We start from the raw sequence: 17,790 nt of genomic DNA, 5'->3' as shown, positions 1-17,790 counted from the left end.
AGGCTTGTCCACTACATGATGAGTTTGGCGCCATTTTGCTACCAGCTTGGACACTTGACTTGGTGCTACTTTTTTGTTGCCTTGCAATCTGTCTCTTTGGCACCCCAGCACGATGGCTTCCCATTATTTACCATCTGATTACCTCGTTGAGTCCTCTTCTAACCATTGGTTGGTCCAAATTAACGAATTGTGCCCATGAAACTAGCCAAACTGGAAGCTCCTCATGGCATGACCAAACTGTTTTATTTGCTTGAATGTGTGATTGTATGCGCCCCAATGGGATTTCGTCTCTGTATTGTTGACCAGGGTACCTCCCTTGAATGACGTACAGTGGCAATTTTTCATCATATGAGAAACCGTACCATACTATGACGGATACTCCGCCAGCCTGAACACGATAAGAACGCAATCATCCTGAAACGCTTGGTTTGGACGTCTCCAGACGCCTAGCCGACCATCTGCATACATCAAAGTGAATCTGGTCTCCTCAGTCCACAGTACCTTTCGCCCAGTCCTGTGATTCCATCTTTCTCGGTATCTGGCTCATGTCAATCTTATTTGCTTGTGTCTGTTGGTCAACTGTGGCTTTTGACGAGGTCTTTCAGATGAAAGTTCAGCTTCTAAAAGATGCCTGTTGACTGTCTGATTCGAGCCCTTCCTAATCCAGGCCAGATGTTCCTCAGTTGTTTGGCCGATATGAACTGGTCCTGGTGGCATAATCGAACCAGATATCTTCATCTCTTGCGTCAGTTAATATTGGTCTACCAAAAGAGGCTTGTCCACTACATGATGAGTTTGGCGCCATTTTGCTACCAGCTTGGACACTTGACTTGGTGCTACTTTTTTGTTGCCTTGCAATCTGTCTCTTTGGCACCCCAGCACGATGGCTTCCCATTATTTACCATCTGATTACCTCGTTGAGTCCTCTTCTAACCATTGGTTGGTCCAAATTAACGAATTGTGCCCATGAAACTAGCCAAACTGGAAGCTCCTCATGGCATGACCAAACTGTGTTTTTTGCAAGCGGCACCCCCATTGCATATTCTACCGTGTCCAACAGTAAATAGTAATCTAATGTCACGGTCCAGTAAGTCAAAAAAAAAAAAAAAAAAAAAAAAAAAAAAAAAAAAAAAAAAAAAAAAGAGAAATATCTAGCTACTGTACAAATTTTGCCTCAATAAAATTTTTGGTTGCTGAGAAATTCGAGAAATAAGAAAGTGTTGCTTAACTTATGAGCATCAGTGTATGTGGCCACCCTCCCCCAACCCCTTTCCCTGCAAAAACTATTTTTCCTGTTGCAGAATCAGTTATATAAACGACACTTCTTTTTGGTTTCGAAATCAAAAACTGGACCCTCACTCTAGCGCATCGGCATATTGATCAAGGCAGTAGGCTTGACAACATGTGTTGAAAGGCCCTCCTGTATTTTGTTGCTCGAGATTTAATTTGTGTTGGATGTTCTGCTGAATAAATGTTGTTATTATCATTATTATTTTCATGTTGTAAAATCCTAATAGCTCGCGGTAATTTGATTATTTAGAACCCGGGCACTTTCCAGTACATGAAATCAAAGGGTAGTGGTGCATGGCCGCATTCAAAACAGATGATCCATGGACTAAATGGTCTGCAGATCAAATATGGCCCAGCCCACTTGAAAGGGATACCGTTAATCCCTTAATGGTCTCCATGTCTACCACATGCAACAGGCCTGCAGGGAGCTAGAGATTCAACGGTTTAAATCTCGGCACCGGGGATATGTTGATGTGTCCCTGGAAGGCTGGCACGTGTGGTAGTCGAGGAGATCGTAAGGGGACTGGGTGAGTGCCATATTTGAACAGTGGACCAGTTAATCCGCGGATCAATTTGTTCTAAAGGGGCCTAATATACAGACTTATTATTTAATATAGAATATTTCAGATAAGAAGACATGCATAGGAAAAATGCTTTATTTAAAAAAACTGAATGGAGAAGTGCACAGTCAGGTGTGTCGCTACCAATTAACTGACTACCAATTAATGCTGCAGTGTGTAATATGCTGTGGTTTAATTGGGGAATGCTCCTCGGGGCAGGTCAAAGCTTGGTTCTGTCAAAGAAGTATCCATACGTCGGCAACTACTGCACAGAACAATTTGAAATTTTGCATGCAAGCGGTCGGTTTTGCAGTTCGTAAATATCACTATGTTACAAAACTGTATAACCTGTGCAAGAATGGCGCGAAAAAAAAAAAAAAAACAGGCATTGCCAGACAGATCATTGTGTCCACGCAACAGTCCGCACAAAGGCCACGCCCAGCGTATCGAAATCTTACCACCAGGGTACAAGACTCACCGTCCTTCCGGATAAGCCACTGCAACTAAACAAATACCACCCTTTCCGTTCAGAATGAGGTACAAATTGTCACAAGAACACGTTCTTCAAGTCCCTTGAGAACACCAGACTGGTTTTAACAGGTACGAATACCAGACGACTTTGGAGGAAGCCACTGTAAACAACAAAACATTGTGTATTTTGATTAAAAGGATCACAAATTGGGTATGCTTGCTGAGGGACACGCTCTGTTAGGTCATTCTGATCAGATGGTCTGTCGTAAATCCTTTGAACAAAAATTAACTGTGGAGCCACCAGCTATTGCCATATGCTCACATTAGACTTAAGTAGTGTCAAATAGCCATTGGTTACTGTGGGGAAGAAAGAATTCGAAATATGTGCATACTGGTAAATATAGATTTAAAACCTACAACATTATTTAAATCCCAAAATCTAGAGAGTATATCATAATCATAATCTAGAGATTATGATAACCGTTTTGAGCAAAAATGTATATTTCTTAATATGACCGGCCAATCCCAGCGTTGTATTTATATAAATTATCTCACCATGCACGGTAATAAGCAATCATTCCATTCATTGTCGCTAACGCTGAGGCTACTGTCCAAAGCAAACATCACTTTCCAGTACTGGTAGGGAGTAGAATTACTCATCAGATCCTCCATAATCTGGTCGGGTGGGAGAGCCTCTTGTGTCAGCACAGTAAAGACCATTCCGACAGCAACCAGCAATACCAGCGCGACAAACTTCATCTTCAGTGAAAGATGGAAATCGGCCCAGTTGGATATAATAGAAAAGGAATGACTTGTCTTTTCACTGAGACAGTCTAAACCGATATTTAAACCAAGCACTATAATGTTATCTTCACTTATATATACTTAGCATTTATTTCAATTAATGTCCGCATGTGAACCAATCGTTTTATTTGAGTGTCAGTGTTATTTTTCAAGGTAAGATTTTTGGTCAAATGCTTGACTTTAAGCCACTGTTATGGTGGTAACGACATTCTGGATTTTAATAACTGACAACTATCAGGTATTTCTAAGATAAATATTGCTCTAAGTGTCATCTGTCACCAAGATTTCATCCAATAGTGAAAAGTATGCAGATTTGCATTGTAATTTTAGCAATGCACTCTTATATATTATTTTCTTTTGTGTTAAACGTGAACCCGACTCTTGGTTTCTTATTTATTACGTTCGTGCCTGGATCAAGACACACGCTATTTGGCCTTTGTAACAGGGCCATGGAAAAAACATCGTATAAACTTTACAAAGAACAAGAATTGTCTTTCAATTTTTTTTCTATTTAAAAATGTTTGAAAATACAGAAACGTTTAAATTAAAAACTATTTAAAAAGGCCAGCTATTGGGTATATCTTAAATAACCGTGCATATGACTCCGTATGAATCCTTATAATTACGTAACATTAATTATATTACTTATTATTTTATCATTATTATAAAGAAGGTCAAATAGCGCTTTTAGTGGTATCATGGGAGGTGTGTTACACTTAGGTCTCCCGGCATTCTTCATTTTTTTATTTTGCAAACGGGATACACACAAATACACAAGGACTCACAGGGTTTTTTTCTTGAACATTTAAGAGCAGCCGACAATTATCTTGCTATGAACAGAAAATGGGTGACATAGCATATGGGGACATGTATAAGTACTATGCAGTGCACGTGGGAACGTATGCAATTGCAAACTATGTATTTTATGTGGGAACATGTTTGTATACAATGTATAACATATGGGAACATATGTGTACTATGAATTGCATATGGGAAATTGTATGTAGGCTGTGTATTGCATACTTTTTATTAAGGCTGGGTCACACTGCGCTTGCGACCTTTTTGCAACCTTTTTGCAACCACAAAATCTGGCGGTCGCTTGCGATCACTTTGCAAGCTAATTAAGAAGGTGCGGCCAATTTTGATCGGCAAGCAGTCGCAAACCGGTTGTAACAAGGTTGCAGTATGGTATCTGCAACCTCTTATAGACCATCTTCAAGTTATAGGTTACCAGTCGCACACTGTTTGCCGAGCGATACACAACCTGTCTGCAACCACTTGGTGACCGAAAACCGGTTGCAGGACTGTAGCAATCGCTTGTCAACTGGTAGCAGCAAGGTCGCACAGAATATATATGTTGCCAACTTGTGACAGTAGCTGCTTTCCCATAAATTCCCCTCTCAAAAGTCAAAAATGTTCTAGTGAAACGACTCCTTTTCAAAAAGACAGGACTGCTATAATCATTGACTTTGTTTACCTAAGAAGTAAAACGAGTAAAAAACTCGAAAATACTGGGAAAACCCATGGATTGCAAGACGCCCATTGTACGGCGATTACAAACATTTGATGAAAGAACTTCGACTTGAAAATCAGGAAGTTTTCATTTCCTTCCTAAAAATAGAACCAACAGTGTTTTGAAAAGAGTACACCCACACCTAACGAAACCAGTGCTGTAATAAAAATAAACTTGCATAATCCTTATTAATCTCACAATACTCTTTAATATTTTCTTGGTCAAATACTTGGTCTCTTTGAGGTCGCAAGGCCTGTGCAGTTACGGTCACACTGAACAAAAAACCTCTTTGCGACTTGCAATTGTCACCGGTTGCAAAAAGGTCGGCGACCGGTTGCAACAACTCGCCAAGTGGTTTCCAAATGAACGCAGGGTTAATATCCGGTTGCGCCGGTTTTCGGTGCAGCACCGATAACCTCCTGGCGACCGAAAAACCTACTTGTGGTATCCAACCGGTTGCTAACAGGTCGCCGACTGCTTTGCAACTGATTTGCAACCGAATGTGTGGTTTTCCCTTTGTCTTTTTAACCCTCGGCGTTTGCCACTTACAATACAACGTAATTAAATCGTGACAAGTCATGCGCATCGTGTACTTTTTACACTCTCATCCTTGTAGTGTGGGTACCAAGCACTGGGAAGATGTTAAATTGTTTGTGTTGAAACTATTTTTATTTAAGTCTATTGGACATATTTTACGATTTGTTCAATTATTTGTGGTTGTACCTTGCTGATTAAATTGCTTTTATTTTCCGTTTTCTCTGCATTCGTGTATTTATTTCATTGTTTACTCTGATAATATGTCTTTGCAAAGTTTAAATAACATACAACGATATATAATAGAGGTTTTCGGCATTTTACCTATGATTTTCGCAAAATGATAAAATAAATAAACGTAGCGTCAAAAAAATCTTTCATTGCTTTTATCATCACCTTTTTTTTTATTTTGGTTTCGTAAGTGTGAAATACCTGGTATATGAAAGCCTTGGCAACTGGTTTAAAATATTGCCAACAAATGCAATTTATGTTTTCTTTTTCTAATATATTATAATTTATTACCTTGATATTTAGAAGTCTTACATAACAAATTATGAAAAAAGTCTTTGCCCAAATAGACCACCATCCTACGCCTATTTTATTGCAGTCGCTTGCAACCTTCCTGCCACATATTTTAGAACGCCTGCGATTGGTAAAAAACCTGTTAGCGACCAAGATACTAAAGACCGTCAATCGACCATGCAGTTACAACTGCAACCTTCTAGCGACCTGCTGCCGACTACTTGCGACTGGTAAAAAACTTGTAAACGGCCAGTCGTCTAAATACGGTCAATCGACCGTGCAGTTGCAAATGGTATGCTACTGGTTATAGCAACCTACTGACAACCAAGAAGAGACCGATAGGCAACCTTTAGGATACCAATAATTTTCATCTTTAGTCTCACTGGTTGTCGGTCCACAAAAAATCGCCTTCATGTGTCAACAATCGCAGGCGACCTGTTAGCAACCTTATGCGACCACTTAAAAACCTATGGCAACCTCCTTGCGACTGACGTTGCAGTGGGGCCAGGCTTTAGCCGCCCCTCTTTCACTGACGGATTGTGTTACTTGCACACAATTAATGCATGTTTGCTCACTGTGTTACTGTGTGTCAGTATAGCTTGACACTGTGTTACTGTGGGTCAGTATAGCTTGACACTGTGTTACTGTGTGTCAGTATAGCTTGACACTGTGTTACTGTGGGTCAGTATAGCTTGACACTGTGTTACTGTGGGTCAGTATAGCTTGACACTGTGTTACTGTGTGTCAGTATAGCTTGACACTGTGTTACTGTGGGTCAGTATAGCTTGACACTGTGTTACTGTGGGTCAGTATAGCTTGATTACTCATTGTAGCATAAGATGTTATCCCCTGTGTAAACAGACTGTGACCACAGAGGTGTCAGCTTTAATACCCCATAACTATCACTGTTAGCTAGATAGTTACTCTTTGTGCGGGGTGTCTCGATGGCCGAATTAAGGTTCATTGGTCCGAAGGTTCATTGGCTCGAAAAACGGTAACATTTTCATCGGTTTTTGTTAATCAAGGGTTCATTGGTCCGAAGATTCTATGGCTAACATTCGGACCAATGAACCTTCGGACTATTGCTACGGCCCCACTTTTGGTAACAAGAGGTAACAAACAGATAACAATATGGAGAGTTCTTTCTGAGCCCAACTGTATACGGGTACCCTCTACCAGGGCGACTGATTGATTTTTTCACAAGATATATTCACAGATATCTCTGTAGATAAATAGACGATCACTAGGGCACTCAGTCGATTCAGCAAAAAATGTCCACAATAATAACTGCGACAATGGTAGAGGGTAGTATACCGGTGGATTGACATGTTTGCTTCCATTTACTATTTTCATCTAATAATATGATGCATAGAATTAACGTGAGAGAAAGGACGTTACGTAGAAGGGATGTCAAACAAATGCAGTTAAAATATTTTTGAAGTGAACACTGTAGGCGTTCCCACTCAGTTTAAAGTAATTGTATATAGAGACGCGTGTTTTGTCAGATATGGTATGGGGTACAAGGTGGACCTTAACATTACTATGTGTGAAACATTTGCCAGGAAGACCATCTCAGCTCACCTTACATTAAATCTGGGAACGTGCTTTACCGCACAGTACTACCCGAGACTTTGAGGTCCCGGTGACAACTCAAGGCGCTTGGTGGGGCATTGCGTTAATTAAGTGCCACACCTAGACCACTGCACTGGCAAAAAATTACAAAAATTTACATGGATTGAGTTAATTAAGATTATATTTGACCTATACCGAGGCTCTGATAGTCTAGGAGAAGCAGTAATGGTGACGTGGTGACAGAGCCAGCGGAGCCCGGTGGAGCTGGTGGATGATACAGGACTAAAACCATATGTGTGTACTGCCAGTGCCACACTGGTGGTGCAATAATGTGAGGTGTTACCTACATGAAAATTTCAGGTGCCACTGAATATAAATGTAAGGTGTTACCCTGTAGAAGTGTCAAGTGTCATCCTATATGTAGCAGACAGGTATCATCCTACTTTCAGCCACCTACCTGTATCGATGAAGGTGTCAGGTATCACCATATATTAATCTGCCAGGGGTTACTCTATCAAAATTTCAGGTGCCACCCTACATCAAGATATCAGGTGTCACCTTATTTTAGGTTGTCAGATGTTACCCAGCTGTCAACCTTTATATGGTGCCAGGTGTCAACCTACCGGTACATGAGGGTTTAATGTGTCTCCCTACATGCAGGTGGCACCCTAACCCTTTTACCTTAAGTTTACTCCTTACTGAAGGCAGCATTCCAGTGATATGTGAATCTAAGCAGCGTCCTAATTTTAATTAAATAGCAGTCATGACTTATTAAATATGTACACGCAATGTTTTAATGATATAAATTGGGTAAACAATGGCATCCTCTTTAGTACGTGTATAATAATGTAAATGGGCTGTACTTAAACAACCTATAAAGCTTGTAGACTTTTTAAAAAAATATATTAAATTTGGTTAGCTACTGCACCATATATAATTACAGGATCAGAGAGGCGATACCGCCTCCGAATATTGTACCACCAGCTGGAGTAAGCGCATTCGTATAGACCCCCCACATACACAAAATAAGGGACACAGCCACCAGTCTTGTGCTTGACAAGCTGTAAAAATGCAATCAACAAGAATTTTCAAAATATGCAAAAAATATATATAACTAAAAATGGTACAATCAAAGTTAAGTTCATCGTAAGGTAGGTCAAAGGTCAATTTCAAGGTCACAGTAAATTGCCAGTATATGACTTCCTATCCAACTTCAATATAACTATGGACCTATGTCTGCCAGGTTTGGAGTTAAAAGAGAAAGAAATAAGCAGAGTTCAGTTCATGATAATAAGTAGGTCAAAGGTCAATTTCAAGGTCACAGTAAGATTGCCAGTTTATGACTTCCCATTCAAGTTCAATAGTAACTATGGACTTATCTCTACCAGTTTTGGAGATAAAAGGGAAGCAAAATTTGCAAAGTTCAGTTCATGGTGAAAAGTAGGTCAAATGTCAATTTCAAGGTCACAGTAAGATTCCCAGTATATTACTTCCTATTCAACTTCAATAGTAACTATGTACCTATCTCTGCCAGTTTTGGAGATATAAGGGACTAAATGTTATAATTTTGGAGTTACCATAATGTTCCATAAATTTCCTACAGAAAAAATTAATTAAAATTAAGAAAAGATCATTTTGGTCAAAATTCTTGAAATGGGAGGTCCTCTGAAGTTCCAGAAGTTCAAATTTGATGAAATAATGTCATTTTTGACCACAAGTTGTCTGCTTTGCCAAGCCTTATGTTTTATTTTTCCAGAGTTCAAAATTTATTATCCATTACCGTACTGTACATTTTGCTTTCACCACCAATATGTACTTTTTGATACAGCATAACTCGAAAACCATATGGAATACAAAAAAACGGAGACCTCTATCAGTGTTGGGCTTTACTTGCTCTACAATATGCAAAAAAGAATGGGTCTCTAGCATTAACGGTTCCCGAATTAGAGACAGTTTTCAGTTTCGGTATCTTATGGCCGCTTCTCCCGTGAAAATGCACTGATTGACCCTAAATTCACGGAGATGAAAGATGACCTGAAGGGTAACACTTTCCAATAATATTATTGGTTAAGTCTTTGTGGTGTCTGAATAACAGGGCAAATTTTTTTTTTTTTTTTCGTAAAAAAATGTTTTTTAGAACATTTTGGCCTATTTGACCTTGAAAAAAAAGGTCAAAGGTCAAATCCAAGGGCATATTTGAAATCTACACATATGACTTTTGGAAAGTCGTCTGTAGAAATTTTTCCCATAATTCCTTCCGTAGGGTAGATAATTAGCATTTAATTTTACCATTTTTAGATAAGGGTGCATTGCAATGAGTGCCACACCTAGACCCCAATACCGACAAAGCCCAAATTTTACGTGGAACAAGTTAAGATTATAGGTGACCTAAATCCAAGAGATGGGTACGGGGGCCCTCACCGTCTTGGAGGAGAAGCAGTAACGGTAGCCGTCCGGCAGAGCTGGTGGAATGATCCGGACGGGACTAAAACCATGTGTACCGCCAGCGCCTACGCTGGTGGTACAATAAGAGCAGTATTTTAAAGATATAAATAGGGTGAACTAGACACACTTTATAGAGCTTGAAGTATTTTAATCACTCTGATAATAGTATATTAAAATTTATTTACCAAATAAATTGATTATATATATGAAATTGATTTCTGTCTCTTAAAATAATTTTAATTACTTAAAAGTGATATACCTGGTATAAGTCCAACATATTATAAATTAACATGAGAATCATGAGTGAGAATTCAAACTTGACACAGCTGACAGGATGAAACTTGAAAAATCTCTTACTGGCATTAAAATTTAACAATTTGTGTACTATGTAAAATGACAGCATGTTAAGAAGGCTTTCAGGTAGTTGTATAAAGTTACAGTGACTAGTAACTGGATGCTTGGATTTCATGACATTTTCATGTTCTAAAATTCACAGTGTCTCTTGATGCTGGTCAGAATGCACCTTAGTTAACTTCCAACCTTAGAAATTTATTTATGATTTAAAGTCTTTAAAGTTCATGCAGCATTTGTCTTTCCTCTTCAGCAGCTATTGGGGCCCTGGCAGTTAGCATACCACTGCTTACTTGTTGAATGGTTTGTTGTTGATGAACCTGTCCATCATGTCTAAACTTCTAGCTGGCTGATCATAGGGTAGAATATGACCACCACCTCGTACTATAACCTAGAATATATCAAATTATATCTTTATATTCTATATGACAACATTTCCATTATATAGCTGATCATAGGGTAGAATATGACCACCACCTCGTACTATAACCTAGAATATATCAAATTATATCTTTATATTCTATATGACAACATGTCCATTATATAGCTGATCATAGGGTAGAATATGACCACCACCTCGTACTATAACCTAGAATATATCAAATTATATCTTTATATTCTATATGACAACATTTCCATTATATAGCTGATCATAGGGTAGAATATGACCACCACCTCGTACTATAACCTAGAATATATCAAATTATATCTTTATATTCTATATGACAACATTTCCATTATATAGCTGATCATAGGGTAGAATATGACCACCACCTCGTACTATAACCTAGAATATATCAAATTATATCTTTATATTCTATATGACAACATGTCCATTATAAAGCTGATCATAGGGTAGAATATGACCACCACCTTGTATGCTGAATTTCTATGTGAGAACAAGGTTATCTACCATGTTAGGTTTTAGATACAACATATCTTATTTACAAGTCAACTTATTATAGCACAATGCAGTGAAAATGATAATTTTAGGTTTATTACTGAGACAGAGGTATTCTGAATCAACTGAGGTAAAATTAAGGAGGGTGCTTGAGAAAAGAAAGATCTCTTGGCTCCACTCCCTACCTGATAAAAGTCATGTACTCTTCTTACATATCCAGCCACCTCAGAGTCTGCTTTGTTCACCTTCCAGATCCAGCGGTCAGCACGCAGATACTCATCTTGATACTGCCAAGGTACAGTACTTAGGAAAGACTCTGTCATCACTGCTGCAATTATCACATCCAACTGACCACTGTAGATCAATACCTACAATATCACAAGAACAGAACATAACTACAGTACTTAGGAAAGACTCTGTCATCACTGCTGCAATTATCACATCCAACTGACCACTGTAGATCAATACCTACAATATCACAAGAACAGGACATAACTACAGTACTTAGGAAAGACTCTGTCATCACTGCTGCAATTATCACATCCAACTGACCACTGTAGATCAATACCTACAATGTCACAAGAACAGGACATAACTACAGTACTTAGGAAAGACTCTGTCATCACTGCTGCAATTATCACATCCAACTGACCACTGTAGATCAATACCTACAATGTCACAAGAACAGGACATAACTACAGTACTTAGGAAAGACTCTGTCATCACTGCTGCAATTATCACATCCAACTGACCACTGTAGATCAATACCTACAATGTCACAAGAACAGAACATAACTACAGTACTTAGGAAAGACTCTGTCATCACTGCTGCAATTATCACATCCTACTGACCACTGTAGATCAATACCTACAATATCACAAGAACAGGACATAACTACAGTACTTAGGAAAGACTCTGTCATCACTGCTGCAATTATCACATCCAACTGACCACTGTAGATCAATACCTACAATGTCACAAGAACAGAACATAACTACAGTACTTAGGAAAGACTCTGTCATCACTGCTGCAATTATCACATCCTACTGACCACTGTAGATCAATACCTACAATATCACAAGAACAGGACATAACTACAGTACTTAGGAAAGACTCTGTCATCACTGCTGCAATTATCACATCCAACTGACCACTGTAGATCAATACCTACAATGTCACAAGAACAGGACATAACTACAGTACTTAGGAAAGACTCTGTCATCACTGCTGCAATTATCACATCCAACTGACCACTGTAGATCAATACCTACAATGTCACAAGAACAGGACATAACTACAGTACTTAGGAAAGACTCTGTCATCACTGCTGCAATTATCACATCCAACTGACCACTGTAGATCAATACCTACAATGTCACAAGAACAGAACATAACTACAGTACTTAGGAAAGACTCTGTCATCACTGCTGCAATTATCACATCCTACTGACCACTGTAGATCAATACCTACAATATCACAAGAACAGGACATAACTACAGTACTTAGGAAAGACTCTGTCATCACTGCTGCAATTATCACATCCAACTGACCACTGTAGATCAATACCTACAATATCACAAGAACAGAACATAACTACAGTACTTAGGAAAGACTCTGTCATCACTGCTGCAATTATCACATCCAACTGACCACTGTAGATCAATACCTACAATATCACAAGAACAGGACATAACTACAGTACTTAGGAAAGACTCTGTCATCACTGCTGCAATTATCACATCCAACTGACCACTGTAGATCAATACCTACAATGTCACAAGAACAGGACATAACTACAGTACTTAGGAAAGACTCTGTCATCACTGCTGCAATTATCACATCCAACTGACCACTGTAGATCAATACCTACAATGTCACAAGAACAGAACATAACTACAGTACTTAGGAAAGACTCTGTCATCACTGCTGCAATTATCACATCCAACTGACCACTGTAGATCAATACCTACAATGTCACAAGAACAGGACATAACTACAGTACTTAGGAAAGACTCTGTCATCACTGCTGCAATTATCACATCCAACTGACCACTGTAGATCAATACCTTCAATATCACAAGAACAGGACATAACTACAGTACTTAGGAAAGACTCTGTCATCACTGCTGCAATTATCACATCCAACTGACCACTGTAGATCAATACCTACAATGTCACAAGAACAGGACATAACTACAGTACTTAGGAAAGACTCTGTCATCACTGCTGCAATTATCACATCCAACTGACCACTGTAGATCAATACCTACAATGTCACAAGAACAGAACATAACTACAGTACTTAGGAAAGACTCTGTCATCACTGCTGCAATTATCACATCCTACTGACCACTGTAGATCAATACCTACAATATCACAAGAACAGGACATAACTACAGTACTTAGGAAAGACTCTGTCATCACTGCTGCAATTATCACATCCAACTGACCACTGTAGATCAATACCTACAATATCACAAGAACAGAACATAACTACAGTACTTAGGAAAGACTCTGTCATCACTGCTGCAATTATCACATCCAACTGACCACTGTAGATCAATACCTACAATATCACAAGAACAGGACATAACTACAGTACTTAGGAAAGACTCTGTCATCACTGCTGCAATTATCACATCCAACTGACCACTGTAGATCAATACCTACAATGTCACAAGAACAGGACATAACTACAGTACTTAGGAAAGACTCTGTCATCACTGCTGCAATTATCACATCCAACTGACCACTGTAGATCAATACCTACAATGTCACAAGAACAGAACATAACTACAGTACTTAGGAAAGACTCTGTCATCACTGCTGCAATTATCACATCCAACTGACCACTGTAGATCAATACCTACAATGTCACAAGAACAGGACAGAACATCATCTACATGCAACAGAAACTGGCTACTACATCAACACATCCTACTCTCTGTCAAAGCCGAAATACTTAAATACTTAACCATGGAATGATTTCAGAATATAATATTTATGTCAATAAAGCACAAATATTAATCATTACACATAAATGAAAAGTCTGGTATTCAACTTGTTTATTCAACAAAGCTGGAAGAGCACAGATCGACGTTCCACAACTGTGTATTGAGAGAAAACATGTTTTCCACCTTTCTTGTGTTGAAAATCTCTGTCATCCAAGGTTTCACAGACTTCATGACATCCTGCAGCAGAAACTGCTCCACTTTGCTGCCATCATGGAAGGTCAGGTTTCCCACGTGGATGGCCTTCCTCACATCTGATCTGGCCAGGTACTTGTTGTAATAACCAAACGATTCCGGCTCCTAGAATGTGGTCAGCAGTTTAGAAATGTTTGATAAAAAGAATGCATACCTAAATCACATCCCATAATATGCTTGTAGTTTCTAAAGTAAAATGACAATAAGACTGTGTTAAATGAATTCCCATAAACCCAATGTACTAGCTGGATTGATCTTACTCAGCAGGGTACCTCAGTAAAGTGCTTTCAGTTTAAGCAGCTAAATTGTCTAGCAGCCGGAGTGGGCATGCAGACACTTAAGCTGCTTACACGGAATGCAATTAAGTGAGAATCCCAGCAGAGTAAGGGCAATCCAGCTAGTACATTGGGTTTATGGGAACACCCCCTAAGACTCTAAAGCTCTCCTAGGACACACAGAAGTTCATAATATTTCATTAACAAGGAAGGAACTTTCTTCTAACTCATCTTAAACATAGCATTCCCCATGCATGAAGAGTAGATTGTTTAATATATCAATCAATATTTAAATAAATAGGAAGGCAAATATGAAATAACTGTTGTCAAACACAGATTGAGTGTATATTTTTTAAAATATAAACTTAGTTTCAAACCCTCATCAGCATGTAGTTGTAGTAAAATGTGGACCCTGTGATATTGGTGAAGTAAGATGGATATGGAATTGTGTAACATACCCTCATCAGCATGTAGTTGTAGTAAAATGTGGACCCTGTGATATTGGTGAAGTAAGATGGATATGGAATTGTGTAACATACCCTCATCAGCATGTAGTTGTAGTAAAATGTGGACCCTGTGATATTGGTGAAGTAAGATGGATATGGAATTGTGTAACATACCCTCATCAGCATGTAGTTGTAGTAAAATGTGGACCCTGTGATATTGGTGAAGTAAGATGGATATGGAATTGTGTAACATACCCTCATCAGCATGTAGTTGTAGTAAAATGTGGACCCTGTGATATTGGTGAAGTAAGATGGATATGGAATTGTGTAACATACCCTCATCAGCATGTAGTTGTAGTAAAATGTGGACCCTGTGATATTGGTGAAGTAAGATGGATATGGAATTGTGTCTCCATTTAGAAGGATATCAAACACCTGGAAGAATATTGGAATAGTAAGGACACATGTAGTAACGACTGTAATAATTAAAGTTAACCCAAATCAGGTTTTAATAAATATAAACATCTTGCTTAACACTAAAATTGCTAATAATATGCATTCATACATATAAGTATATACAAAAGTTCTAGCTATTTATAAACCATTAGAAAATTAAAAATTGCATAATATGCCAATACATTAAAGGCCTTGATCCACTGTTGCTGTTTAATATACTGAACGGCTTGGGCAGTGGCTCCATCTATGTATTTGCGCTGGCTTTCATCTGCCTGGCCAGTATTGAACATGAAACTTCCTAGAGATGGCAGCATCTGGAACAACAATGCAATTTGCCTGAGAAGAATATAATATTGCTTAAAAATTAACATACATAAACATATATGTAAATTTATGAAATGGAAACTTCAAATTTATACATACAGTTTCTGGCTCACAGAGTCCGTCTCCAATGGCCATCCCTCTGAGGTAGATCTTGGTCTTTGCTGTGGGATTCATCATGTGGATCTTGTAGGTGATAGCTGGGACATATTTCCCTGCATACGACTGAAAGAACAGACCCACTGAAAACACCTCTCTCAACAAACATTTCAACAGAAAAAACACCATTTCCATGAAAGCTGGGATGGGACAAGCCAAAGCTGGAAAATGGAAGAAATCCCCTACACTTCCTATACCCTAATTTCTTATTTCATTGTTGACATCATACAAGACTTTCTAAACCCTAGATACCACTCTACAAAAAATGGTAGAATGGTGCTGACTTTACAAAAATCAAGCATGACTTCAGGACTCACTGCGAGTTTCTGATTCAAAAACTCACCTCTCCCGTTGCATAAAAGTCATTTTTCTGGAATTCTGGGAAAACTGTGAAAAACTGGATAAGTGCACTGAAAGAAATTTACCAATATGTTCAGTAGGAGACTACACCTTGTGTCTCATAAAATGTTAGATCACATCTAAAACTGAGCAGGCAAGTTTAAATTAGAACATAAAACAAATGGGAAAACTTACCTGTACAAGTTATCAGCTACATCCTCTTCATTGGTGGCATAGCCCTTGTCATCATCAGTAAAACTGAACCCAGTCCCCACCTAGAACACAGCATATCAGAGATATCAGGACTAGCTGATTATCTACCTATCTCTTTAACATCCCACCTAGAACACAACATATCAGAGATATCAAGACTAGCTGATTACCTACCTATCTCTTTAACATCCTACCTAGAACACAACATATCAGAAATATCAAGACTAGTTGATTATCTACCTATCTCTCTAACACCCCACCTAGAACACAGCATATCAGAAATATCAGGACTAGCTGATTATCTACCTATCTCTTTAACATCCCACCTAGAACACAACATATCAGAGATATCAGGACTAGCTGATTATCTACCTATCTCTTTAACATCCCACCTAGAACACAACATATCAGAGATATCAAGACTAGCTGATTACCTACCTATCTCTTTAACATCCTACCTAGAACACAACATATCAGAAATATCAAGACTAGTTGATTATCTACCTATCTCTTTAACATCCCACCTAGAACACAACATATCAGAGATATCAAGACTAGCTGATTACCTACCTATCTCTTCAACATCCTACCTAGAACACAACATATCAGAAATATCAGGACTAGCTGATTATCTACCCATCTCTTTAACATCCCACCTAGAACACAACATATCAGAGATATCAAGACTAGCTGATTACCTACCTATCTCTTTAACATCCTACCTAGAACACAACATATCAGAAATATCAGGACTAGCTGATTATCTACCTATCTCTTTAACATCCCACCTAGAACACAGCATATCAGAGATATCAGGACTAGCTGATTATCTACCTATCTCTTTAACATCCCACCTAGAACACAACATATCAGAGATATCAGGACTAGCTGATTATCTACCCATCTCTTTAACATCCCACCTAGAACACAACATATCAGAGATATCAAGACTAGCTGATTACCTACCTATCTCTTTAACATCCTACCTAGAACACAACATATCAGAGATATCAAGACTAGCTGATTACCTACCTATCTCTTTAACATCCCACCTAGAACACAACATATCAGAAATATCAAGACTAGTTGATTACCTACCTATCTCTTTAACATCCCACCTAGAACACAACATATCAGAGATATCAAGACTAGTTGATTATCTACCTATCTCTTTAACATCCCACCTAGAACACAACATATCAGAGATATCAAGACTAGCTGATTACCTACCTATCTCTTTAACATCCTACCTAGAACACAACATATCAGAAATATCAGGACTAGCTGATTATCTACCTATCTCTTTAACATCCCACCTAGAACACAACATATCAGAGATATCAAGACTAGCTGATTACCTACCTATCTCTTTAACATCCCACCTAGAACACAACATATCAGAGATATCAA

General features: G+C 38.5%; 1 protein-coding gene across 4 annotated transcripts in view; it reads right to left on the bottom strand.

Annotated features, from left to right (window-relative positions):
* Nucleotides 1-9,838: 9,838 nt before the first annotated feature.
* The window catches only part of LOC106169987 (putative serine carboxypeptidase CPVL), a 31,004-nt gene continuing 23,052 nt past the window's right edge, over nucleotides 9,839-17,790 (bottom strand). For 3 of the 4 annotated variants that reach the window (XM_087012346.1, XM_087012348.1, XM_087012349.1), the window contains 8 exons: nucleotides 16,363-16,442; nucleotides 16,172-16,238; nucleotides 15,772-15,894; nucleotides 15,531-15,662; nucleotides 15,229-15,327; nucleotides 14,103-14,276; nucleotides 11,149-11,331; nucleotides 9,839-10,453 (listed from right to left, as the gene is read on the bottom strand). In XM_087012346.1, the coding sequence (XP_086868472.1) occupies nucleotides 10,352-10,453; nucleotides 11,149-11,331; nucleotides 14,103-14,276; nucleotides 15,229-15,327; nucleotides 15,531-15,662; nucleotides 15,772-15,894; nucleotides 16,172-16,238; nucleotides 16,363-16,442 (960 nt within the window). In that variant the 3' untranslated portion in view covers nucleotides 9,839-10,351. Of the gene's footprint in view, nucleotides 10,454-10,765; nucleotides 10,850-11,148; nucleotides 11,332-14,102; nucleotides 14,277-15,228; nucleotides 15,328-15,530; nucleotides 15,663-15,771; nucleotides 15,895-16,171; nucleotides 16,239-16,362; nucleotides 16,443-17,790 lie in introns of those variants that run through there. The other variant, XM_087012347.1, reaches the window with a different exon arrangement.

Source organism: Lingula anatina, chromosome 5 (genome assembly GCF_051362555.1).
Source record: "Lingula anatina isolate TDL-2025a chromosome 5, LinAna3.0, whole genome shotgun sequence".
In the NCBI taxonomy this organism is placed as follows: domain Eukaryota; kingdom Metazoa; phylum Brachiopoda; class Lingulata; order Lingulida; family Lingulidae; genus Lingula; species Lingula anatina.
This window is presented reverse-complemented; position numbering and strand designations above follow the sequence as displayed.